Consider the following 27,323-nt stretch of genomic DNA (forward strand, 5'->3'; position numbering starts at 1 on the left):
CTGATTTGCATATAGCCATGTCTGAACTGGGGTGGCAGAGTGGGCTAAAGAACGGTGATGGATTAAACCCAGATCTTTCGACTGGGTGTGAGTGTTTGATTGGGTCGGATGCTCTGTCCATCACCACCCCCTTTTGTACCGCATGTGGGCATGGGCTCTGAGAGCACTGTCAAGACTGGAGCCGGACGCTGAAGTGGGTCCAGCCAAGGGGAACTCTGCCGTCAGTAGTCCAAGTGAAAGGCCTCTCAGATCCGTTAGGCCTGAAGGCGCACCAGAGAGAGTCGGTATAGATCGGATGAACCGGAGCATAGCTGCACATAGCTCTTCTTACTGGGGAGATGTGGCTGAAGGCTCTGTAAATCGGGTTGTATGAAACCAGCTAGCAAATCAAGTCCAAAGTCTGCCGACTAAGAGTGTGGAATTGAGACAGTAGGCACCTACCATGTGCTTCATCAAGTAAATGGAAATGGTACAAAGGAGCAGAATTCCACTTCGACTTATTGTGTTTTTTCTGCTCCCCAGAAGATTTGGAGAGTATGAAAAGCACCCTCTAGAGCAGCTCCGTTGACACTGGAATCAGGAGCAGGACAGGGATCGAGCCTAGGGTTTGCAGCAAGACTTGGAGTGTTCCGGACACTCAAATTTCTGTGCTTGGCAACAAAGTCTTACCTCATGTTACGTCAGGGCCTTTAGGTTCTTTGAAGCACGGTCTCCACAGGTCTTGGAGTCAAAGTCCTAACACCATACTCCGCAGCCAAATCTGGTAAGAATCTTTCCCCAACATCTGCTTGAGACAGTCCTTACAATGCTTAAAACCTGCCATCTTGGGGTGGAGGAGACAACCCTTGTACACTATAATATTTTGGAAGAACATCTTGAGGAAAAACCTTAAAGAAGGGGTCTATGAAAGATGAGAGAAGCGCTTGATCATTGTCTTGTGGTGCAGAAAGAAAGGAACTGGCAACAGCAGGTGGGAGTGGCACCTATATAGGTCCTGCACATAATTTTTGGAGTGGACGGCATCAGCGTGCACAGGTACTGCTGAAAAGTTTCTAAATCCAGCATGACGCCTGGGAAATATTCAAAAGGTGAACAATCTGCAGCTAGACTTTCTATCAGACAATAACACACTTGCACCTTGTGACACAAAATAGTATTGAGGTCAAGGAATACATTCAAGAGTAGAAATGTTGGAGGAAGAATTTTTAGCTGCACAGCTATCCAAGGACACACCTGTCACCTGCACAACATGACCCCTGTGTAGGCCCTGCTGTTTAGAGGTTACAGGCCTCAGTTACGTTGCCCTGGGCACTGCCATTTTCTCTTAGCTTAAGCAGAAGCAGAAAGCAGGTCTGACCCAAGATTCACCCAGCTGCTCTTGTCTGCAAAGCTCAGCACCCCTTCCAGGCCCCACCTCATTGTATATTTCGCACACACTGTAGAAGTCAAGTTCCTCTATAAATCTTGCAACATGCCCCACGTCCCCCACCTAAGCCATGAATAGAATAAGGGAAGTTCCCACCACAGCTACGTCAAGCAAGATATCCGATAAACTGAGGATAAGTGTAGCGTAATATTATCGCAGACTGCCTGATTGACACATGAATAGAACCCTTCAAAGCAATAATAACACATTTCTGATTAATGACAAACTTCCAGTCAGAATGGCAGGAACTCCGTCTAGGCTGGCGTACGTGCCACACAATTACGAGAAGGTAGTCACATCTACACTAATGATGGGAAAGTCACCAGGCAGGGGCGTGAGAGGCAATAGAAGGATATGTGGTTCGAGGTGACGTAATATAACGTGACCATAGGCCCCTCACCCCTGAACAAGTATAAAAGGGTGGTCCGCCCGATTATCGTTGAACTACTCCCCGTCAGCACATGGGTGGCGGACAAGAGTTTTTCCCAGGGGTTGCTCGAGATAGCCCTTGTTTCATGTACTTAGGTTTCATGTACTTAGATTCTGCTCCATTGTATATTCTGCTGTAATGAAATGCTTTTTCCTTGTTGCATTTAAAGTTGTATTCCACTATTTGAAATGTTATGCTTTCTCTGACTTTGTTTTATCTCCACTGCATTTGAAGGTTTTTAAACTATACTTTCAGGACATCATACATGCAGTGGTGAGTGTGCCCAATAATATGTGCTTAACCTCTTCTATGCAATATGCCTCATGCCTCACCAGTGTTCTTAAAGTATAGTCTCTCTCTCTCATAGCAGCTGTAAACTGTACTTTGTAAACTCAAACTGGTCCATGTGACTTTCAAGAGAATGCTGGGCACAGGACCAAGTACTATGTGGATTTTATGCTATCACTGATTATTTCTAGAAGCTGTGTCTTCAAATAAATTGTACAAACTCCAAGCTTCAGTCTCCAAAGCTCATATGCTTGCTTTTTTCCTGTTTTAGAGCAAGAGGTCCAGGTCTGCCCCGGTGCAAATTAAGCCGTCCTATTCCCCTTTGTTCTCACTCACGGTCTCGCCAGCGCGGCTTCTGAAAGCTGCTGCACTGAGTCCCCCTGGCCCCTCCTGCCCCTAATAAATCATCCCCTCCAACAGAAACATGGCTTCAGAAGCAAGCATGAAGTAGATATGTAGACGAATGACAGAAATAATAACCACTTCTGCTCTTAGAGCCTAGCAACCACTCCAAACAATCACTGCCAGTGTCATTGCCTTTGACTCGGTACAGTTTACTGCTAACTTTAATCTCAGTTGGCATTATGCAAACATTTCACACTTATGTACATCATTTTAAATCATCAATTACAAAGGACTGTACCATGTAACTTTCTACATGGGCTGGAGGGAGATCAAGTCCTAACACATGGAAATTTAATTTACATTTTAAAGGACAAAAGGTAATCATCTATAATTTACTTAAAAGAGAGGACTAGGGTAAAAGTTGTGTACACAGTTTTACCAAGACAACCAAAAAGCATACATTGTTCCCAAACTCAAGGTGACAGACCTAGCGAACAAAATCTGATCACAACAGGTAAACACTTCACATAGGGCCCCCCTATTCACAAAGGCATTTTCACCATAAATCCAAAGCCAAAGACAAAAATCCCTCCTGTAGGCCTGGCAAGAATTCACAAAAAGATTCCTATTAAGAGTAAATGGATGTCCTACTGTGGATTTCTCCCCCACAGGTGTGGTGATGTCTTCTGAAGCATCGAATCGTACACATTCTCGGGTTGCCTCTCTTTTGAGGCTTCCACCCAAGGGATCGAGAAGAGACTGAGTTATTCTAAAAATGATCTAAGAGCAGAGTCCACCTCTTCTCCAAAGAGTTTAAAGCCATCCAGCAGGAGGTCAATGATTGTCCATTGTTAACAAACTGCAACGTCCTAAACCATTTGTGCCTTTGCACTGCCACCGATGTCCCTACTGCCTTGGCAACTGAGTTTGCACTATCGAGAACAGACTAGAAGCTTGCCCCAAAGCTGCCTGACCATGGTGTACGAGGTCCTTTAAGTGTGTCTTGATGTCATTGGTCAGCTTGGGTACGATCAAGCTGGCCATGTCCCAAAGGAATTAATATATCTTCCTAAGCGGAACGTGGCATGGAGGGACTTAAGATCCAGCCTCTCAGCAGCAAAAACCCCTTTGGACCAGGCCTCAAGTCTTCTTGATTCTCTGTTGGCAGGAGTCGAAGGAAGACGCCTGAATAGCTACGGTTTCAGTGGAATGGCGTTCTTAAAGAAACTGACTGGGAATCACCTGGTACTGGTCTGTATCTCCTGGCTATTGTCCTGTTCACCGCTGGAGTGGACAAGGGTTCGGTCCAGGTTTCAAGGACAGGCTCCAGTAGGAGTTCATTAAAAGTAAGTAGAGGTTCTGCTGAATGGGATGTAGGCTTCTGCACCTGTTAAAATGTTGGCCTTCGTATCTACAGTGGGCATGGAAAGGCCCAACATTTCTGCCAAATGGTAGGAAAATAGGGGTCCACACCTGGGAGGAGGGTGTGAGAAGTTGAGCCCACTGGCCTCCATAAGCTCTAGATAACAGGCTGTGATATCACGAAGGCCTCCTGCTTCACCCTAATCAGGACACATGCCTAAGAGGTCATATAATTCAAACGTTAACATGACTCGCAGGCCTGTGTGTCAGGGCCCAGAGCTAGACATCAGAGGTAAACGTGATTGGGTTCGGTGACCAACATTTCATCCCACCAGTCTTTACATGGTTAGAATCTTGAATTTATGGGGGAAGCTTTATGGCTCCTGTGACATCAATTGCATCAAATTCTGGGCCCTTTGCAGTCTGGTGATGTATGGAAGTTTTTCCAGGCCAGCGTAGCACCTTTAAGGATATTCAAGAAGTATCCATCAGAAATGTATGAAGTTGAAGGTGACCCTCTCTGCATGCTCAAGCAAATCTGATTGCCATCAAAATAGAAAATGGCACATTAAGCAAATTTAGCATTCATAACCCATTTATCTTCTAGTTGTTTTGCTTAATGGTATAATGCCAATGTAAACTAAGCTGATGCATTGCTGCCTGTCTATGAGGTGACAAGTGAGCATAATTAATAAAGGTCATGATGTGCTTCCATTTGATGTGATATGATTAGTGTGCTTGATGGACGCTTTCCGTGATGTGATATTTAGACATAATAGACAATAGAAAGTGAGAGGGGACAACGAGTGCTTGACTTGAAATTATAAAATGACAAGATGGATACTCTCAAGGATGTGCAAATTTGGCATTTTGGAGATCGGCCTTGATATATTAACTGGGCATAGTGAAAAATGGTCAAGATGAGCTAACAGGGTTTCAAGGAAACTGCCTGTACCACGCTAAGTGGGCATAATGGTAATTGTCCCGGATGTCAAATAAAGGGTTAGTGGATTAATTCATCTGGCGAACACAATAACTGCAGAAACGATTTAGCACAAATTGTTAACATTAAAGGGCTAAAATGTGCCAATTAACACCATCAAATGTCTTACAATATTTAATTACAACTGCTCAACTCATACAGGCACATGCTTTCATAAATTAATCACTTCCACCTTTCAAATTGCAAACATTATGGTGCCAAATCTGAAAACTTTTTTAAGAAGAGAACTTACATGTTTTTGGTGGCAAATAAGGCAGTGAGTGCCTGGCGAAAACACCTTTTACCACTGCAATATGAAAGCAGGTTTTTGGCAGTAGTAATGTATGACAAACATATTTGTGCAGATTTGCTGTGTTTCATTTTATCGTGGTTGTGATGTGTTATTTTTGTGCTGCTGTGTCGTGGTGATACATTAGTCCATTGGAATACTCTTGTGCTATGTTGTGGTTGTTGTATTCTGTTCTGGTTTAATGCGTGGTGCCCGGTTAGGTTTTTGCTGTGAAGTTATTTTAGTTTGTGTTATGTTATTGCATTGTATTCTGTAATTAATTTAGATTTGTCCACACAAGGTGAAATACGTAGCACCTTGTTTTGAAGTTCCAATGACAAACGGCCATTTATCCCAGCCTAACATGGTACCACACTGCTTCTTGAGATCTTCAACCATTTAATACACCAGTCAGTGCAAAACTGTGGCAGAGCGTTCTTTAAATTAGCACTTCCGGTCCCCACTAGATGTGTTATAGTGGACCCACGTATCATAGGAGCACCCTTATTCGAAGGTCTCATTATACTTTTTCTGACATATAGACAAACCATTTGTGTTCGACCATTATTTCTCCAAACCAGCAATCACTTTTCATTTCGTTTATATGTAAGTGTTGATAAATCTTTTCTGAAAATCAATGTGTCTTAGACTTAAGGATAAACAACTTTAACCTTGCATGAAATAGTAAATGAGATGGCCATGTGACCCTAAAAATAAGATGATTCAGTTTGGATGGAATAATGCAAAGCTGGCCTAGTCCCATTACACAAAATTCTGTTACTAATCTTAAACCCCATATTTCTCAGAACAACGTGCGAGGGTTTTTTAATGAAGTTTTTTCACGGATTGGAAACCTAATGTTTTGCAGAAAGGTATTTATGTATTGTGCCTCGCAATTGTTTAATGAACTTAAGGAAATATATTTATCTTCCCATGCATTCATAACAATTATTTGAGTAGGAAAATATTTATATTGGATTCCTTATTCATAGAGGTTAGGCTAGGTTAGGAGCAAGCAACTGAAGCTGGATTTCATTAGAGTATTGTCAGTGTTTTTTCCACATTTCTACTCCTTTGCTATAAACAAGCACTTTCCGGACCTTTAAAAGGTTTTGATCTACCATGACTCATTATGTTAATTATATCATTAATTCATGATATTAACAGGGATGTCTCCTCCGTTATGGCAGAGGAGCATCGCTCCACTGCTGAGAGGCAGCAGAAGCAAACATGAAAAATAAAATAATAATAAAACCATTTTATTATCATTTTATTTTTTCTTTCCTTGCCATTGACAGCCGAGTATTAAGGCGGAAGCGAGCCATCCTGTGGGCGTCACTGCGTCAGCAGGAGTGGGGGGGGGGCACTGTAAGTGCCCATGTTGGTTTGGCCGGCCGTCTTAGGACGGCCCAACAGATATGCACACTTACATTTCTCCAACCCAGCTGTGTGGCACAGCCGAATAGAGAAGTGGCACAGCCGAATAGAGAAATGGCACAGGCTCCTTGTGTCTGAGCGAGTGTCGCTCAGGCCAATCACAGCGCTGCTCTCACACTGGTAACAGCATGAGAGCAGCACCGTGATTGGCCCCAGGGAGCCTGTGTAGTGTACCAGCGTCAGGAGAGGAGGACCGAGGTGGCGGACGCCGCAGAAAGTAATTTATTATTTCCCCCTCTTTCCCCCATGCCTTGCCTCTGCACTTCCACATTAGAGCAGCCGCTACTGGATATTAATTGTTATAGGCCAAACCAATGGTAACAAGCATTGGCATAGCCAATATGTCTCGCCTTTGGGTCTTTATAAGTGTTTAGCCAGAGCTATTGGCTTTGCTAATGACTAAGCTATGTCATAGAGCATTGTGGCGGCTGTGCTGCATGTTGAAAAGTTATAATAAAAAGTCTCAGGTATGCAGTCAGATCATGACAAAAAATAGAGAAAGGGTGAGAGAGCAAGAGTTACAGGAAACTGGTCGCAGGAAGTTAAAGAGAGAGTAAAAGAAACATTCCAGATGGAGGAAGGAAGCAGGTGCGCAAAGCTGGGGGCCTAAAACTGTATGGGAGCAAGATCTGCAAGGCATTGTGGATGTACTCGGCACAGGTAAGTGGGACAGACATGTCCAGGTAGTGTCTGCTTATGGCTGGTTAGCGCTGCAGCTGAAATTAAGCAGGAGCGTGACGTGGAAAGAGTTCCGGGGGTAGTGGGAAGGAGTGGAGTGGGCAGCAAGAAAAGCAGGTGGTAGTGCAGTGCTGGGAGAAAAGGGAGGAAAAGTCACAGGATGGTGTAGAACGGACAGCAGGACAAGCAAAAAAGGCTGAAAAAGAGGCTAATCTTTTACTCCTGCAATGGAAGATAATATTAAAGTGAAAACATTTTTTTCAAAAGATTCAAAGTTATAAAACCATGGAGTGCCACCACTCCTTTACCTTCAGGTGCCCTTATGCCATGAGTCCACATTGCTGACTCTGTAGGGGACGTGGAAATCAAATATCAAATTAGAGCATGGCATGGCCTAATTTAGCCCTTTACAACACCACAGTGAGCAGCAAAACATGGAAATCTGCCACTCACGTTGTGAACTCAGAAGGCGGCTAACTGATGTGGGAGTGCAGATTTCAAGTAGGGAGGCTAGCTCAAACCTTTGACCTATGAATGATATACCTATAAGGCAAGTAAAGTTAAGTAAGGGTGCCTTCAGCACAGTTTGTGGCAACTTTTTCCTCTGAAAATACAATGCTGCCAACCGCCTAAGAAGATTGGCCATACTAGAATCTTGAAAAATACCCCATGGTATTGTATAATAAATGTTTATTTCCTTTAGGACCTCGGCAGGGACCTCCACTGCTTTTTAAAGCCCCCACAAGCAGCAGTCAAAAGGACAAACCCGCCAAGCACTGGATCTCAGGCAGCGCCATCGTTCACGTGAAGTAGTGTGGCTCACTGGTTAGAGGCGGCAGACCCGAAAGCAGAGGACGGCCCGGGACCAGGGTTCGATTCCCGGCGCGGCAGGTTTCTGGACCAGGGTCAGCGGACTCGATAATTCTCTCTCCTCGGTGCCCACTCTGATCAGCGATCACACTCGGCAACTCTGGGCATTAGCTTGCCTCATCTTCACTAACGGCCCCACCAGACCGCCGGGGATGCCTGGTCTCACCCTGGAGATACCCATTAAGGGACCATCTCTCAGGGAAGCCAGGAAGGGTTTCGCAGCGGTCGAAGCGCCTTGGGACCCTCCGGGTAAGTAGTGCGCTATATAAATGCCTATACATACTATACATACATACACCCCAGCACATAATCTTTCCATGAAAGTGATCTCATATGAATGAGGACAGACATTTTTAGGAATTAAGTTTGGGAAACCCAACAGGTTTCGAACGTTAAGGGCCTCACGAACGTGCTCACAATTGTAAACCACAGAGGCCCGCGTTCATAAGTGCAGTGGAAGAACTCACTAGTCATTGTTCAGACTTTCTCAGGCCTGTCCTTTTAACAAATTGAATTAGTGGCTTGACTAAAAGGGCTTAGACAGGCATCAGACAACGATGCGTTGTATCCTGCTCATCCCATATGGCCCTTCTTTGTTTCTTATAATTCATAAGTGGCGATTCCACCTCCTCATTCTCAATTCCTGTCTGCCAAGATGCCGTTTATCTGCATGAAGGAACAGTACCCAACGGGCAAGAGCCAGGGAACAGACAAGTACACAGAAACGTTCTGGATAAAATTAGTAGTAATCAAAACAAGCAATGCCTGCAGAGGGGAGGAGTATTGGACATGAGGAGAGATGAGGTACAGATTGGGATGTGAAGAGAATCAGGAAAGCTAAACAGGGCAGGACAGCCATTGCGGCATTGGACTACAATTAAAGTCCCTGAAAATGGTTTGGTGAAAATTATGCTTGTTGCAGCCCAGAGCCAGCAGAGTACAAGACGGACCATACTATGTGCTTGGGGAGTCAGTTTGGGGCAATATGTGCCCCCGGCCCACGCCACTGTGGACCTGTGATTTGTATTATGTGCATACTTAGTGAGCACACAGGAAGACAGCGTGGGAGAAACGAAGAAAGAGAATTAGATTCCAAAGGGCGCAGGAGGAGAGGGGCTGTCAGCGTTTAGTGAGCATTGCTATAAACAAGGTTTCAAAGACAAATGTGCGTGAAAAGTGAAACAACTGTGAAACAAAGGTGCAGAGCGCAGCATGTTCCAAGCAAATACAGCACAGCGTTTACCATAATGGAAGTCCCTTTCAAAACGTCAGTCCACCGCCATGGAAGAGGACGCTGGCAATGAGTAGAGGATCGCAAACCGGGTGGGAGCAATTCAGAGAAAGAAACAAGTGGGACACGTTACTCTTTTCTTAGTCCCAAATATGCACACTGGTTGCCAACGGGTGTCAACACACGCATGAAAGGCAATAACAGGTGCGAGGTGGTCTAGGGACGGTACGCAAGCTGAGGGGAAAACAAAAAGTAGTGTGCCTAACAAGCAATGGCCGCGCAGTCGTGAAAGTGACGCAGCCGCGAAAGTGAAAGTAATGGCCAGCGATGTGGAGGAAGAGATAAAGGCAGATGGCGGCTGTGCCCGAGCGTGCACACAAGCTTGAAGCCAGGAAAAGCTTGTGGGTAGCACTTTCAAAACCCCTTTACTAAAAGTCGAGCAAGCAGCACATGCGCTGCTCTAGGCTCGACCTAGAAAGGGGATACCACTATACATCTGTCACTTTCTAACTATTGATTTTTTGGTTACCTCCGAGTTTTTCTTACACAATTCAGCTGTGATTTGCAACCTAAAGCACTTATAAAATGAGCGACCAACTTTTGCCTGCTCTTATCTTATGTTTCCAAGTACTATAATTGTATTGTATTGTATAAGCTTTATTCGAGACAATTCTCATAAAAGCACATAAAATCAGAACAGTTACACAAAATACATAATACATAGTAAAAATCCATTAAACACATGCAGCTCATACAACATTACAGATAAAACAATTTATACCAATACATAAAAGTTTATTAATTTATTAAAAGGAATCCCTAAATTACCTGCAATCCCCTAAGGACCGTCGTCTTATCGCCCAAGCCCAACCCATGTATTTGGCGACACCCATGACTATCGAATCCTGGCGTGTTGTACATAGGATTCTTAGGGCCACGGAGCTATCGCGTGTCCCCAAATTTTTGCATACCGGCGAGAGCCATTTCCTCCTTGGATTCGCATAGGCTTCACATGAAAAGAGAAAATGGCCTAGGCTCTCCTCGGCATTTTCACAGGCAGGACATAGGCTATTAGTGGGTCTGTGCCAACCAGATGTCAATTTCTTAAGGGGGATAGATCCTGACCTTAACTGGAAAATAAGTTTCCTGTCCATTGGTACCGTGATGTTATCCCAGTAATTTTCTAGGACAGGTGAAATTTTGGTCTCCAAGAAACGGCCAGACATTGAATCTGCCCTGGTATCATTCAGCATCTTGCCTCCCACCCAATCCCAGTATTGCTCTTTGAGGGCTTCTTTGCTTGGGAAGGTTTCTCCCTCAGGGTTGTTCCAAAGATTTGAAAACCCTAGATTTACCAACATGGTCTTCAGATGTTTTAACCATTTTATCTTGTGGAAGATATCTTCCTTGATTATCCAAGAAAAGCCCTCCGCGTACTGTCTTATTTCTGGAGTCGTCCAGAGGCGTCTCCAGTAAAGAACTGGTCGCAAACGAGCTCTGTCGATGATCGTGCGTCTACCAAGCTCCATAAACAATGGGATCAGAGGGGTGCTCTGTGGAAGTCCAGTAATCCCGCGCATGAACTTGTTTTCGGAGGTCTGAAGAGCCATCAGACTGTTCCAAGCCCATAGTTCAGCGCCATATAAGGTGGCACCCAAAACCTTCGCATCATACACTGCCAGAGCGGGTTTTATAGGTTTTGTTTTTGATTTACGGTGTTCCCCCCTTAAGGCGCCTGATAGCTGCTGGTGCTTTAGGACTACTTTATTCACATGATGCGTCCAGCCAGTCCCCCCCGCAATCTGCACTCCCAAATATGTAAATTCATTGACTATGTCGAGCCTGCTGTTATTTAGGGTTATCTTAGGATAGCTTCTACTTCCAGCAGAGAAGACCATTAGTTTAGTTTTCCCTACGTTAACCTCTAGCCCATGCTCCATGCAAAAAGCGTCAAAAATGCTTAATGCCCGCTGCAGCCCCATGGGAGTCTTGGACAGAATAAGAGTGTCGTCCGCGAACATCAGGATCGGAACCCTGGTGTCCGCCAACGAAGGGGCATCGACACTAGCCCTCAGCATTCTCTCAACTATCCCGTTAATAAATAACGAGAATAGTAGAGGGGCCATAGAACAACCTTGCCTAACACCCCTTTCCACAGGGAAGTCCACTGTTGTCTCACTACTTCCTCCCCATTGGACTCTGGCAAAGTTGGATTCGTGCAGTCGCATAATTAGTGTTAGCAATTCTGCAGGAATCCCCAGCTTTTGGAGCACCGACCATAGCTTGTACCTGGGGACTAGATCGAACGCAGCCCGCAGATCGACAAACGCGACGTACAGGCTGCCCCTTCCCAGCTCAACGGTTTTCCACCTCAATATTGTGAAGCGAAAGACCTGGTCAATGGTACTAGTAGCTCGCCTAAATCCCGCTTGGTATGGGGAGAGAGCGCTGTTGTCTTCTACCCAGTCCATTAGCTGGTTTGTTATCATTCTTCCGACTATTTTCTGCACAGTGGCTATTAAGCTTATGGGCCTGTAATTTGCAGGCAGTGAGCGATCGCCCTTCTTGTGGATGGGGATAATGGTTGCGCCTTTCCAGATGTCTGGAACCACTGCCCCCTTTGCTAGGGCATTTGCTACAAGCAGGATATATCTCGCCCATCTAGCCACATCATATTTAAAAATATCAGGGGGGATACCATCTGGGCCAGGCGCCCTCCCACATTTCGCAGAACTGATGGCAATTTCTGCTTCACTAAGGGAGAATAAATCTTCGATTGCATAGGCCGGGATTATATATTCTGCTGTCACGGATATATTACTTTCCGCGTACTGGGGCCCGAAATAATCGACCCAGGATTCCACTGGTACATTATTATCAGGTTTTGCTGGGCCCGCACCACTACCCCACTTGATAATTTTCCAAAATAACATTGAATCATTACTATCGGAGGCTTCTTTTAATTGGGCCCAATGGTCTTCATCCCATTTCTTTTTTGCACGATAGATGGCTGCTTTGTACAATTTCCTGTGCTTAATCACAGCAGCACGATCCCTGTTCCTTATTGCCTGCCCCAAATATAGACGTTCTGCTCTGCAGTGATTATCAAACCACCTGCCCACTTCTTTAGTTATCTTCCCTTTCCTTTTCTTTATAAAAAAGCATGGTCTTAGAGAGGAGAATAGCTTATTGTGGATTTCAGTGATAGCATTGTCCCCGGGAGCCACTGGGACGGCAGCTTCAATCTCGGAAATTGCACCATCAACCTTGTTAATGATATATGTCATAGTGACTTCGTTTGCTAACACCTTGGGCCATTTTAGCCTTCGCTCATCATTACTTAAATGAGGGGTTTCTTCGGGTGTCTCAGTAGGGTTTCCTAAACCTGCATTCCACCACTTATGTGACACACATAGGGGGTTGTGGTCACTTTCAACCCGGGGTCTAACTGCCATATCTACAACCCCATTCCACAGCTGGAGACTACATAATATGTAGTCAATTCGGCTCCTGCTAATACCATTATCGAAAGTGAAACTGCCCTCCCTATCACCAGGTGTCCTGCCATTAAGGGCTTTTATACCATATTCCAAACATATTCCATTTAACAGTAAAATCTCTTTTGTCCATCGCTTCACAGGTTGTAAGTTTAAAGATGGTACTCCCCAGAGATTGTCCTCTTCACACTCATTGAGGTCGTTTGTACAGTTCAAGGGTTCAAAAGTCCTATTTAAATCCCCTGCTATTATCTTTGCATTTCCCTGGGAATTGGCCTCCATAACATCAGACATCAACTCGATGGTGGATGGGTTTGTTACTTTGCCACCTCTCACATAGATATTATATAAGTCTATTGGTTGGCCTTTTGCGACAGAGATTCTAAGGGCTTGTAAATCACTTTTTCCCAGGTCAAGGCTTTTTATGTCAATATGCAAACCCAGTCTGACCCACACAGTTAGGCCGCCCTTTGGCCGCCCTCTTGCCCCTTTGATGGCAGGTATATAATAGTTCACGTAACCTAAGCAAAAGAGTGGATCACAAGCCCAGGTTTCTTGGAAACAACAAATGTCAAAGCCACTTATAAAATCTACCCAAAGCTGGGAGTCCAGCTTACTGGCCAACCCTGCGATATTCCAAGACAAAAGGGTGCCAATATCTGCATTAGTTCCCTCCCGAGCTTTGGCAAGCGAAGATTCGTGAGATGACATAGAAATTCCCACTAAACTAGCCAGCCTATCTGAGTCATCCATTGAGCCCACAACTGAATCATCCATTACAGGGTATAAGGCATTTGAATTTGATGTTCCTATTCTAAGGCCACCTTCTTCGGCCACACACCCAGCCTCGATGTTGTTCTCCTTTACATTTGTAGCAATGGTATTACCACAGACATCACCCAACGCCTCTACTTCTTTTAAAATTCCGCCCGTGCTGTCAGTACCAGTGTGTCAATATCCCCAACCCAAGTCCTGCCATCCTACGTGGGGATTATTGTGTGTGTGTAAAGTATAGTTAAAACTAGCATGGGAGGGAGGTAATGAAGCAACTGGCCATTGCGCGATGGGGGGGATTATGGGCTCGTTTAGTAGGCTTGTGGCTACGCTTGTTGGTCTGGGGTAAAAGAAGGTGAGGTCCACAATACCAATTCCGCCCTTATTTGTTCCCCATCCCTGCCTTGTTATCCATCCCACCACCCTAGGATCTTGAAAATTAACCACTATACATTCCCCCCCCAGGGTTTTTGGAGTGTAGCCCATCCAGTCAATTCTCCTAGCCCCTATTATTAGCCCATCTACACCACCCGGCAGAGGGCGATTTTCTTTTAACCAGTGCATGGTCTTGTTTTTGAGCATCTGGAAGTTTTCTCTCTGTCCTGGGGGTAAAGGTGGTACATTGATGAGAACTGCCACATAGGGGAAGGAGTCTGGAGTTAGATTGATTGGGGGTTTTCTATGAGGTGGCTTTGGCAAGGGCGTTGGGATTGATTTGGGAACTTGGGGAACAGGTTGAAGGGCAGGTTTCTGCACCGGTTTGCTATTAGCTAGGGGCGCTGTTGGGGCTTTAACAGCCGGCTGATAAACATTAACCCCATTTCCTACCCCCTTGGTGTTTGGGGGTATACATGTGCTTGTAGTGGCGCTTGCAGATGTTGTTGCTTTACCCACTTGTTGGCACAAGTTAGCCACAATGTTTATGTTGGCCAGTTGTTTTTGTGGCTGGGGTGATGAGGACTGTATGGGATGTGTCAAATTCGACTGTGAGGGTTCAGAGCCCGAAGTCGCTTTATTGGCCCTAGCTGTGGGATTTGCAGTGACTTTTGCTGGGGGTTTATTTTGTTTGCCAGGTAAGGGGGGAGCCATTTCTAGGATTTCTACCCTTGTCCTGAGTGTGGGGGGGATTCACGACCTGGGGATTTAAATTTGTTTCCACCCTGCTTGCTTTGATCAGGGATTTTGTAGAATAGAAATTGTCTAAAGTTTTTTGCTCAAAGTGGTTTAACCTATCAATGAGTTTAGCAATTCTATCCTCTATGGGAGAGAGTACCAATCTAAACATTTTTTCCAGTTCTGGAAGCATATTTGCAAATAATACATCATTGTCTTTACTTGGTACTTTTGGAACCGAACAAGAATCGTCCGCTTTGTCTTCATTATCCTGAACAGTAGGAGTGGTTGGTATTACACATCTTACTCTTTGTACTGGCTCATTGACTGTATTCCCAATGTTCAAAGATGTGTGTAACTTCCTACTTTTTGATGGTGGTCGGGCCATTTTTTTGCAGTTTTTTACAGCAACTGGACGTTTCCTTTTAGCCCCAGTTTTGGAATTGGCAGGTATAACTTGAAGGCCCAAATCCGAGAGCGATAATGGGTGAGATGTACTACTACAAGTATTGTTTGAATCCGTCGCGGGAGTCTCGATTATGTTGTCGCCCAGGGCCTCAGGGCCTTCGTTTGTAACTGGAAGGCTCACTGATGAAAGAGGGGTTACCAAAGTGGGGTAGACAACATTTGAAGACTTGTCCATAGAGTTCTTAAGTATTTCAATGGATAGTCTACGCTCGGCGCGCTTCTCTGCCAAAGTTAGTTCTTTGTCTATTGCCAGTGAGCGATTGAAAAAGAATTTATCTAAGGGACCAATGGCCAAAGGGCCAGACTCCGTTGGAAGAGACATCAATTGACTGGTTGTAGGACTAATGTTAGTAGCAGTCGCCATATGAATACAAGAGAATCTATATCACTTACTGGAATAGATGGCGTATCACAAGATCAAGGGGGATGGCCCAGCCCGGCCTCCTTCGGCCCCGGACGGCCACAGACGGTCCCGCCCTTGTCCCGGGCTTCTCCCGGTCGCTCCCGCGCGCTCCCGCGCCGCGGTGGAGCGAGCGTATGTATATACAAGATGTGATTGGTGAAGGGGCGGGGCTTGCAGGGAGAGCGGCCCAGGTGTTGGCTGTCGGGCTATCAGGGACTCCTGGGATATGGAGTCCCTGACCACGCTGCTCGCAGCCCTGCAAGCCTTACCGGCACCCCTAACGTCCACACGTACTCCCGATGTTCCTCTGGTCACAGGCAGCGACGCGGGACCCGCGGAGCGGGTCCGGCGAGAAGTGAAAGGGTCCGCAGGTATCCACAAGGGTCCACAGACAGAAGGCGGGTCCGCCAGCAAACGGACAGTAGGCACTCAGGCAGAGGGTCCTATAATTTGATATGTCCCTTCACAATCTAAAACCTTTGTTTCGATAATACTATACGGCTATCATTAAAATACATTTCGGGATTTTAAATGTTAAAGCTTTGAAACGTGTTTACCGAGATTACAATAGTATCAGGCAACTTGAAATATATTTACTGATTTATTCTTTGGAGGATACTCCATCCTACGTCTTCAATTTCTCTGGCAAATCTGGGGTGAAAAGACAAAGTCAAAAGGCCAGGTACACAACACTAGTATTTATCCGTAATATATAAATATCTTCTTAGTTTGAGTTCTTCTGTGGAGTTATACACGTCAGTCCATGCATCAGCATCAGGAAGCATCATTCTCAGCAACGCGGAGTACATAGCTATTACAAGCAACATAGAGCAATTTCGATATCGGTTGATGGTAGTACACATGACTTTCAAATTCACAAATGCACAATAAAAGATGCTCTTTATTTTTCTTCCGTTCTTCAGGAGCCATGTTAATATGCACTCTGGTCAACGGCTTGGTATGCTTTTATTTTCAAAAACTACAATCCATATATAAAAAGCAGCATTCTTTCTGTACTTCTTTTGAAAATGGGAATAATTTTCCTCAACATAACCAGGAGCTGTATACAGTTGAAGAGTTCTTGGGAAATCTCTAATAGACTTGAAAGTTGGAGTATCAAGATTCCCGAGATTCCCCAAATCTATATTGCTGTCACATATTTTAGCATATAACCTTACAAAGTATTGCCAAGCATGGTCTTCAAACGGGAAAGCTGCCCTTTATCAAATGCTATTTGATAAACAGTGTTAGCATTATTACCTGCACACTATTTAATGTTTTTTTAATAAACAAATACAAGGTTAATATCCTCTTTCCCCCTCATAAATGCTCTCTACCTGCAAATATAGCTTTACAAAACACACTTATTTGATCCCTGTAATGAAAACCAATCTGTATGCTACCTGACAAACCATTGCTCTGCCAGGAACATTTACAGAAAGAAAATCTTCAATGCCAAACACTCCTCTATCACAGTTCAAAAACTGATACCATCCCTCCACCTGCCAAATATGTCACAGTCAGAATTGTAAAATATTGACCCTCCGCCTCTACCCCAAATTCAAGACTCCTGAACTCTTTATTAACTTGCCTTCTAGTGAACCCCCCCCACCCCCCACTGTGGAAAGACTAACAACAAATACAATATCTTTCTGACAGATATTTTTACACTATTTTCAAACAAACTTAAGCCATTTTCTCTGAAAAAATTACTTATGATGTGGCCAAGGTCCTTAGATCCCATCTCATGCCTTCAAATACAGAACTCATCAACATCTTATTTTACCACATGAATATCTGCCTGTTGTAAACCCAATCAAGTGACTCCTAAAAATAATTGCGCCCACCATCAGATATTATTAACCACCTTTTCCTGAGCAATGAGGCTTTGTGTAAAGTGATGACTAAATTACTACCTTCATGGAAATCCAAACACCTGCATTTACAAATGAGGATCTTAAGTTGGCAGGTGATGTACCTCGTACAATTGCTTGGCTCATCTTGAACCATTACCATTTAGGTAATTAGGGTTATGCTTCCTTCAATCATTACCATATTTTGTTATATCCTTGAATGAGGTCCCAAAAGATCCAACATCATTAGGGAATACCGGAAGCGGACTCTAGGGATAGCCACACAAGGAATTCTCATGCATTTACTCGGCACATAATTATTCCACTTGGTTTATATTCTTTCTGGTGCCACTATACATAATGTGCACTTATTACCAATCTTTTTTCTTGGCATTGACCTCCCCTTGTTTCAGTTTACAGTCCCCTGGTATCTTTGAGGGTCTCTTGTGTTTCAACCTACCTGTTGTGGACATCGCGTGCAGGGCACGCTTCAGGTGGCTTATCCATAAGGATTGATCTGTTATTGGGAGGGCGGGTGGAAGGTCTGAAAACCGCAAGGGAGCGATTTCCAAGCAGTCCTGTAGAAAGGGTCCATAACTGTATCTTATACATTTTTATAACAATTGATTTTTATAACGTACCAAATAAACTTTTTCCAGGTTTATTTAATTTCATATCTTTCATTGTAGAGATCAAGTCTCAGAAGGGCCAACAAATGTAACTTTGCCTAGCAGGTGATTTTAATGCTAGCTTACCCAGTTACAGAGCAAAAGTAGATTCAGCTGTAATGACGAGATCCAATTTAAGAGGGGATAAGCTGGAGGGCCTACACACTGCAGCAGACCTATATGATATAGTAGAGGGGGCAGATTTAGGCATGCAAGGGCCACCTACTTTTAGGGTGAAGAATTGTTCCTCGATAATAGACTTTTTTTCCCCAAACATCGGTCAGCCGCCTATTATACAGTGGCGCCATCTACATCATTTTCGGTGACCATAATAAAAACAAAGGGCTACAGCAACACCCTACAGGGATCCTGCCTGAACTATGCCCAGTCTGAGTAGTGTACAGCCAACCCTAGACAACCTTAGATTGTGTTGGAAGCTACTTGAACTGATAAAATCTTTGGAGGAAATAATAGGAGCAAACATGTTTCTTGTGATGGGATGCTTAATGGCGGTAATGGATAGGGAGGGGGTTGTTAACAGTTTTGTAGCCCTTTGTGCTGAAATCTGGCTGACCTTATTGAAGCCAGCCAAACCAGCGTTCCCGGCCCCCCAGTGGTTTGATCATGCTTGCTCACCTTCTGCATCAGCAAGATTTTTACTAGTGAAAGACATATATTCGAAGAGAACAATTCCCTTTATATTTAGCTTATGCTATTTCAACACAAAAATCTGTAGGTTTAAGCTTGGGTTATGCATGAATTAACTTCGGCTCAACCGTTTTTAAAAAGGGTATGGTTTATGTTGCTTTATCCTCCGTGAAAACCTTACAAAGACTATGTATTATAGGTGTAGATAACACAAAAATGAATGCAGACACTTCTGTTTGCAAATATAATCAATTAAGACATGTATATACTCCTTCTCTTGGTGAAATTACAGTGGCATGTTAACCTAAACATATACGAAAAGGGAAAGAAAGCTTCACAACTGCGGAACTTTAAAATGTTCAACAGTGTTAATGAAATAAAAAAAGAACCCCAACCTTGAATTGAAGGCTTTCAGTTTACGAATACAAATGGTATTAACTGTTACAGTAATGTGACAGCTTTAGTTTTATATTTGCATTTAGTGAAGATGTTCTTTGGGAAAATACATTTAAATCTCTTTCCAACACTGTAAGTAACTTGTGTTCCCTTTTTCAGTTGAAGAAACAACTGTGCCAATCTACAAGTGGTGTAAGAGATATTGTGGAAGTTTGTACAGGACTGTTCGTTTTTTTAATTAATTAGCAACAGGATGTTCAGGAATTTTGTATGTATTTTCTGGAAATAGTAGCAAGTTGAAGAGTTTTCCATGTATAGATTATTTTGCTCTAAGGTACTATTGGAACATGAATGTTTTCTCAAATGTCACGGAATTTAAAGATTTGTATACCTCTCTATTCAGGATTGTAAATAAACTGATCTAACAAGCTGTGCACTCTCATTTTTGTTCAAAGTGTGGATCTAAGGTTGGCTTGACACTTTGTTTAACTATGGTGAATAAATATTTATGTGTCATGATAGGAAGAGGTGCTCCTGAGAACACAAAAATTAATACAGTCATTACGGATGTAAGTAACTGCTACTCAGATTTCTAAATCTGGATGCATTTTTACTTGTTAGCCATTATTTTCTTTCATGGACAAAATCCTGGTCATTACACCATATATTTAAGAAATGATACAGGATGGACTGAATGTGATGACAGGAAGTTGACCTTTAAACAGAGACTGCCTAAAAATCTGAAGAACCTTCTTATACCAACTTCTAAATGTAATTGTAGGTGAAAACTTCAACATTTGTGAAATATGAAGTAAAAATACTACATACTACCTACATTATATATGACATTCTGTGGCCTAGCATAGTTGATGACTTGTGAAGAAATTGATTACATTAGGTAAGAAATGTAGTTAGTTAGCTGGAATTGCTTTAGAAATGAAAATATAACTCACAGTTAAACAAGCACAGTAATACAAAGTTTTTTTTATTTTTTACAATCCACCTGATTGGTGTTTTCCCACAGTATTTGGTGATTAACAAAAGAAAATGCTTATCTGCACCCTCGTGGGTGATAAATGATTGCATACATTAGTAACGTCTGTATTACTACCATCTGAACAACACTAAAGACAAAGATATTTTTTGATTATCTATGTAAGTCATAATAGTCTTTATTCGGAAGTATAAAATACATCCATCAAAGCATCACATAGATCAGGTACCATTACACAGTTCTTATCCTAAAGTAAAAACTACAATGGTTTGTTAAAATCTACACAAAAATTAATACAATTTAAAATAGCCATTTGTGAGCGGGATTTATACTTGTGTACACATCCTATTTAGATGTAATAGATGGTCCGCTGTAGAAACACCTTTAGTGCCAAACATTCTCAGCCAAATTTTATAAAGTGCATAAATAATAGCCAAAATTAAAAATCCAAATCATGCATTGAGAGCCTATGAATTACCACAGCCCATACAAATAGATGGGGTAAAAAAGTATTATAGGGCCTGTTCCCACATACCCTACAATTAATATGGTGCACAAATGCACTGATCTAATTAAATTGAAGTAAAAGTGTACAAAGCATTGCACAAATCCGGTCAAGTGCAAAATATCATAGAATTATATATTACACAGCCGTAGTTTCTATTAAGTACTTATTTCAACTTTTCTAGAGCCATAAAGTATGAAACTGTGCAATCTAATCCGATCATAGGGTTAATACCATGTTCTTTCTAATATAAAATGCAGACCATACAAATGACGACAATCTGCAGCATATTTCTAGAGTGGGTAATGATTGCAAATATAAGTATGCCGGGTGACATTGAATAAAACAAAGTGGTTTCTATATTGGTAAAATATGTCTTTTCCACAAATGATTATAAAACTTGCAAAAAAAGACCACATGCACTGTGTCCAGAGAAATCATATTACCACAGGGGCAATTAATCAAATTTTATGCCCAGCCATTCATTTTTGAGAAACTGACTAGTCGATGGAACATACCTAGTCTTTGGTGGATTAAAACAAATGTATGCCTACCGTGCAACATTGATTTGAGATAAGGTTGCATGTTAAAAGTTAGGATTCATTGGTTCTTTGATATACTTGGTTTTGGAACTACAAGTGTCCATCTGAGATTATCTAGATGCTTCATCCATTTATCTTTCAAAGTTTTTTTGCTAATGGTGCATAAAGTATCTGGTCTTTCAAAGTATTCAGAACAGCCCATATCACCCCAAAAAATTTGAATGTATACTAACCATGAGATTTTTGAGTGCAGACAATTTAAGACAGTCCTCGGTGATTGCTCGATTAACACTGTATATTCTGATGACCAAATGTTATGCCAAAAGAGTAATGGTTGTAGTTTTATTAAGTCAGTAACATGTTGTACTCCCAGTCCAGTGTGACTAACAAACTGATGTACTTCTAGGGATGGCAAGTAAATATATTTAAAAAATTCCACCGTTTGAATGTCTGTGCAGTTTCTGTGTCCCCACAGTCCTGCCCCGTTTGTTGCTATGCTGAGGCACTTGGCTTTATAGATTTTCATCACTACCTCAGGAGGGTTTGTGCCCAATTGTTTCACAAAACTCCTGATGTTTGTATGTATATTAAAGCACATGAAATGTATTGTAATGTAGTGTTTTGCATTAACATAGGAAATTACAATTGTAATTTAGAAAGTAACAATACTATTTATTTACTATACGTACCTTTATAATGTAACTTATCAATAACTTACCTTCTCCTTTCCTCTTCTTTACTATAAATAACTAACAAATGTAAAGCTTTTTATTATACAAATTTTGGAAATAGTTCTAACATGAACTCTTTTTCTGCTTTTTGGTTTTTATTTTTGTTTTTAAATCACAAACTATAGCTCAGTAGGATCACCTATAAAATTAGAACAAAACGCACCCAACAAGGCACAAAAAAACTTGCTGCACGCAAAAAAATGATGAGTTTCGTGGAGGACAGCGGTGAGCTATGACAAGTTCACAGTATATATTTAAGTCACTTTCTCTCTGCAACAAGGATTGTTTGGCAATGCAAACAGTTTGTCGCAGTCCCCGCATAGGGTTCTACAATGTTGCACTGTTGGCGAAGGCAGTTTGACTGCACCTTGAGAGCCAGGTGGTGGAATGGCAGGTGGGGCAGAAGTACAAGATTGTGGTCATACTTCGGTGGCCACAGGGAAGAGGAAGGTGCAGCAGGTGGAACATTCCTGGGTCCAGCAGACATTCCCTCTTCGAGTTGGACCAAATCTAACTCTTGTCTCCTTTCAGCAAAAGCCAAATAGGTGGAGTGCATGGCTTGCATGTGCTAATGCATTCCTATGGTCCCTAGTTAATATAGGTGTCCTGTTCCACAGGAGATTATTTTTCGTCATGATAAACATTTCACCATCTAGGAATTCACTTTCTTCCCCCTGCTGGAATTCTTAAGAATTCCCATATGACCGACTCCTTCAGGTCCCTTCCCCGCTTCAACTCCTATTTCTCAATAGAAATGGCTGCCTCTTCCTGTCCAATGCATCATGAGCAAAAGTAGTAGGCTCTACTCCTTCAGCCATCTCGCCAAATCACCTCAAACAGAGCAGAACCAGTAGCAGGCCATTTTCACTTCTGCTTGGGTCAAAGGCCGAACAGTAGTGAGCACAAATACAATACAGCTTTCCATTGGCTGAAAAATACATTATTCCAGCCTTTCAGAAGTTTTACTATTCCGAAATACTGCGGTACTATTATGACAGTACTGCAATACCTGTGAAATTTCGAAAGAAAAAAAAACGATACCATGCTGCTTATTGGTACTATGCAACCAATACCCTAGTTAGAACTACACATATATGTATATGTACTCACATAAATATAGCTACAAATCATTTTTAAACAATACATAAACAAAATCCATTGTGCTACAAAACTGTTACCCATTTCCACTGCACAAAGAAAAACACTGTTTATAACATTAAAATATTAAATGTTTCACTGCAATGCAATTACTTGCCCTGAGACACGAGTCAACAAACTTCATATTTTGAAAAAACAAAATTCACACAAAACAGGTTATAACTTAGCTATAGTTAGGGGTTATTATATTATAGCACAATTGCACAGCACATTTAAACTTCACAGACTTTAGAATAACTTCGGTTATAGTTATTTGTGAAGTCTTTCTTTCAAACATTTTTTGCCCAAGTTGTATTACCCTCCACAATCTAACTTCAAATATGAACGTCACTCCTACACTTAAACAACTATATTTCGCCAATTGTAAATTATTTACACCATTCAATAATGTCTAGTTAATACATAGCTTAATTTATCAGTTATATACACATAATATGCAGCTGCAAACGTTCTCTTTTAGATTGGATATAAATATGGCGAGTAATAGTGGTTTCAATGTTTGAGTGATGTTCATATATGAAGTTAGATTGTGGACAATAATACAAGTTTGAAAGAAAGACTTCAAAAATAAACAGAACTGATGCATTTCTAATGTTTGTGTAGTTTAAATGTGTTGTTCAATTGTGTTGTTATATAATAACCCCCAACTATAACTAAGTTGTAACCTTAGGGCTTTTTTTCTGTACATGTATGTATGAATGTATGCATATCACTGTGCTAATCCTATAATAAAAGCCTTTGCTGTAGAAATTGCAAAAGACGTCCCTTTCTATCTCGTCATGGATGGTACTGTGCTTATCGTACGCTTAAACACTGACAGAAAAGAAAACACTTGAGGTGAGCAAATTTAGAGTGTCCCTGTTGTTGAGAGTGTTCTATACTGGAGCTGCTTTTCATCTAAACTTGAGATCCCCCGAGAGTTCTCAGCTTCTTTTTTTGCATAATTTATGCAACACTCTATGCCTGAAAGGGTATTGTTTTGATTTATACTGGGTGCTCCCTTATGCCTGTACAAAGCTATACCTCTCTGAAGAGCTCTGATGAGAGCTTAACACGTGTCAGTGTTTTCTTGGATGGTATCTCATCAAAGCTGTAATACTGTGCCGGGAGTGGTAAAAGGCTTTGGCCATTTTGCAGCCCGGCATGGATAGTAGCACTGTGCTAATCCTATGCTTAAAGACTTTGCTGTAGAAATGGCAAAAGACTTTGTCCCTTTCTATCTCGGCGTGGATGGTACTGTGCGAATCCTACACTTAAAGACTTTGATAGAAAAGCAGACATTTGAGGTGAGCAAATTTAGAGTGTCGCTGGTGTTGAGAGTGCCCTATACTGGAGCGGCTTTCCACCTAAACTTGAGAACTACCCAGAGTGCTCTGCTTCTTTTTTTGCATAATTTATACATCACTCTATGCCTGAAAGGGTATTGTTTTGAGATATATATATATGAGAGAGAGAGAGAGAGAGAGAGAGAGTTGTGAAATGCAAAATGTACAATTGCTTTGTAAAGGTTTCCCATTTCAAAATGTTTCTAAATGTTTCTGTCTAGAAATCAGAATATAAATAATGACAAAACCAAGATGTGACTCAAACCCCTGACTAACAAGAAAAATCCATACTAATTTAATCCAAGGCCTAACTTGTTCCATCTTCCATATGAGTTAAATGTCATATTACCCTGCACATAATTACAATGTGCATCTAACATTGCGAAAATGATCTGGGCGCATACGCCCTGAAGCATGACCCTTTCAACTTGATTTGATGTTCTGGGGAACGTAAGGCAAAGCAGCGATTCTGGGCTAATTAAAGCGGCCTTCTCGCGATCATTAAAGAAACGTTGGATCAATAGCCACAGCCTGCAGCCTCCACATCCTGACTGATGTCACGGCGAATCTGAAGGTCAGCTTAAAAAGGAAATTGATTACTGCGGGGCTTTTCTGCAGAAACCTTCGGTTTTTATAGAGGGTTGAAAAAGTTGTTATAGCACTGGAAAATGGGCACACATAGCACATATAGGTGTCGCTGTCAGCAACCTTGAAAATAATAGTCAAATGTGCATTGTCTAAAATTGCAAGGCTGGCAAAATAAGGGAATTTTTAATTTGTATTTGAAAAATATTTATCTCAGGGATATTAAAAGTAGTCCCAATACCACAGATTCACCTATAAAGACCAACTTCAATGCTATTAAAGTACAACTTGACACACGGTGGAAATAAATAGCACATTACACGCAGCACTGCTGCTTATTTACTAAATGCATTATATACAAGTATCTGCACATCATCTAATGAGCTATTTATAAAATCATGACAGCATGACCCATTCGAGACTTCACCTCTCAGGAGTCTAGCAAAGTGCTACACAGCAAAGGTAACAAATAGCTTTTTGTATAATATATATATATATATATTCACTTTTGTGCTTTAACTATTTGCACAACTGTGCAGTTGCCATTACCTATCCACCACTTAAATCACTTTCATATTTCTCTATACTAATTTAACACTAATACTTTATGGGTTCCGGAGTAGTGTGCTACTCGCCGGAAAAGCGCTTGGACGCCTCATCAGGGGTAGTAAGCGCTATATAAATACAATACAATACAATTACAATACAATACCTTACCTGTAGGCTAGCGCCAAAGCCCATGCACTGGCGGCACAATAAAGGCTGTCTTGAACCTTGGCCTTTTTACAGTCACCAGCTGTTTCCGTGGGAAAGAGCCCAGTCGTGGGGCTCTGGAAGTTCAATACCGTCGACTTCACTGAGAAAATAAACAACAAAAGCAAATGAAATGGTGCATGTATTACAAATGATATTACTTTTGCCCTTTATTGCCAAATACGGAAAATTAGAAGAGCGCAGCAAGTTATTACACAGAGCTGGCCTGCAGGAATAATGATTTCCAGTGCTCTTCGGCCTGTTTATGTTGTTTCCCTAACCCAGCTCCCTTTTTACTGGTGTTTCTTCATCATTAGTATTCACTGCCTTCCCTCCAAGCAGAACCAAGGCCCTGAGAAGACTGCAAACAACCTCTCTGCAGAAACATTCGCAAGATTAGCCATTCTGGGACTTTTACCTGTTAAGTGACCCATGTACATTTCATATTCCAGGCCTCTGGGTTTACACATTTTCATTACGACAAAATAGTAAAGGGATTATTTATTTATGCATTGCTCAAGGGCAGGGAAAATACCATGGAGTGGAAAGCAGCTGCTTACTGTGACAGTCAATGCTATGCAGCATACTGCTTCATGGCACTGATGAGAGGGCTGATTAATTAGATCTGCGGTTTGCTACTTTGAAGACATAAAATGAGGATGTTACAGATTTTGACAGGGTAGCCTTAGAGTTGTGTGAAGCGATTTAGTCTCATTTGAAAATAAACTTGCTAACAGCATCATCAGCTAAGAAAATCCATATGAATAGGTCAGTGCACCATGGACTCAATAGTCAATTCTGCACCACTGAGGAGGAGTGGTGACAAGGATGTGCCTAGGGTGGAGACATGGCTAACAGCAGCAGCACGGATTCGCCACTTTCCACTCTTGGAAGTAAATTGAACTGTCAGCTACAGAGAAGGAGAAAGAAATGAATTCACAGAACGATGAAATATGTCAGATCAAGCAAGGGAAAAATATGCTGTTCCGCGAAGGCGCTTCTTGTGGTTTAACAATATCTACGCTTCACTTTTATACAGAACTATCAGCTTATTTTCCATTAAACTGTAGAACATGAATGATGAAGCTTAGGCGCCAAGATGTGGCTATTTGGGGTCTCCAAAAGAAAAGGGAATTCTTCTGTGTACAGCGAGCTCTTCAGGCAATAAGCAAATTCGATATTGTATTATTACCATTATGTCTCTCATAAAGGGGACAATGAAGCGGCAAAGAAAGAATGAGATTTAAAAAATGGGACCTAAAATAGACAAACCGGCCTACATGCACAGATAATGAAACTGATTTCAAAGTCTGTCCCAAAAAAAAGCCTCTATTAAAAAAAAAAATTACAAAAAAAATTATATATATATATATATATATATTTGCCAAAGATGGTACCTCTTAACATAATCAGTACATACATTTATCACAAATTGAACAATGAACAGTACATAGATGTATTCAGAATAAAATACTATAAGACTTTTTTTCGTAACATTATTTATTTGAATATAAAAAGAACTAAGATTCCAAATAAATTATTTTGTGATCCGATTGCATTTTTATTATTACT

At 41.9% G+C, this 27,323-nt stretch overlaps 1 protein-coding gene across 7 annotated transcripts in view; it reads right to left on the reverse strand.

Annotated features, from left to right (window-relative positions):
• PHKB (phosphorylase kinase regulatory subunit beta) overlaps window positions 1–27,323 on the reverse strand; it is a 1,358,073-nt gene that overhangs the window by 1,117,741 nt on the left and 213,009 nt on the right. For all 7 annotated transcript variants that reach the window (XM_086945119.1, XM_086945122.1, XM_086945118.1 and 4 more), the window contains one exon: window positions 25,716–25,854. In XM_086945119.1, the coding sequence (XP_086801245.1) occupies window positions 25,716–25,854 (139 nt within the window). The remainder of the gene's footprint in view (window positions 1–25,715; window positions 25,855–27,323) is intronic.

Source organism: Lissotriton vulgaris, chromosome 12 (genome assembly GCF_964263255.1).
Source record: "Lissotriton vulgaris chromosome 12, aLisVul1.2, whole genome shotgun sequence".
NCBI classification, from domain to species: domain Eukaryota; kingdom Metazoa; phylum Chordata; class Amphibia; order Caudata; family Salamandridae; genus Lissotriton; species Lissotriton vulgaris.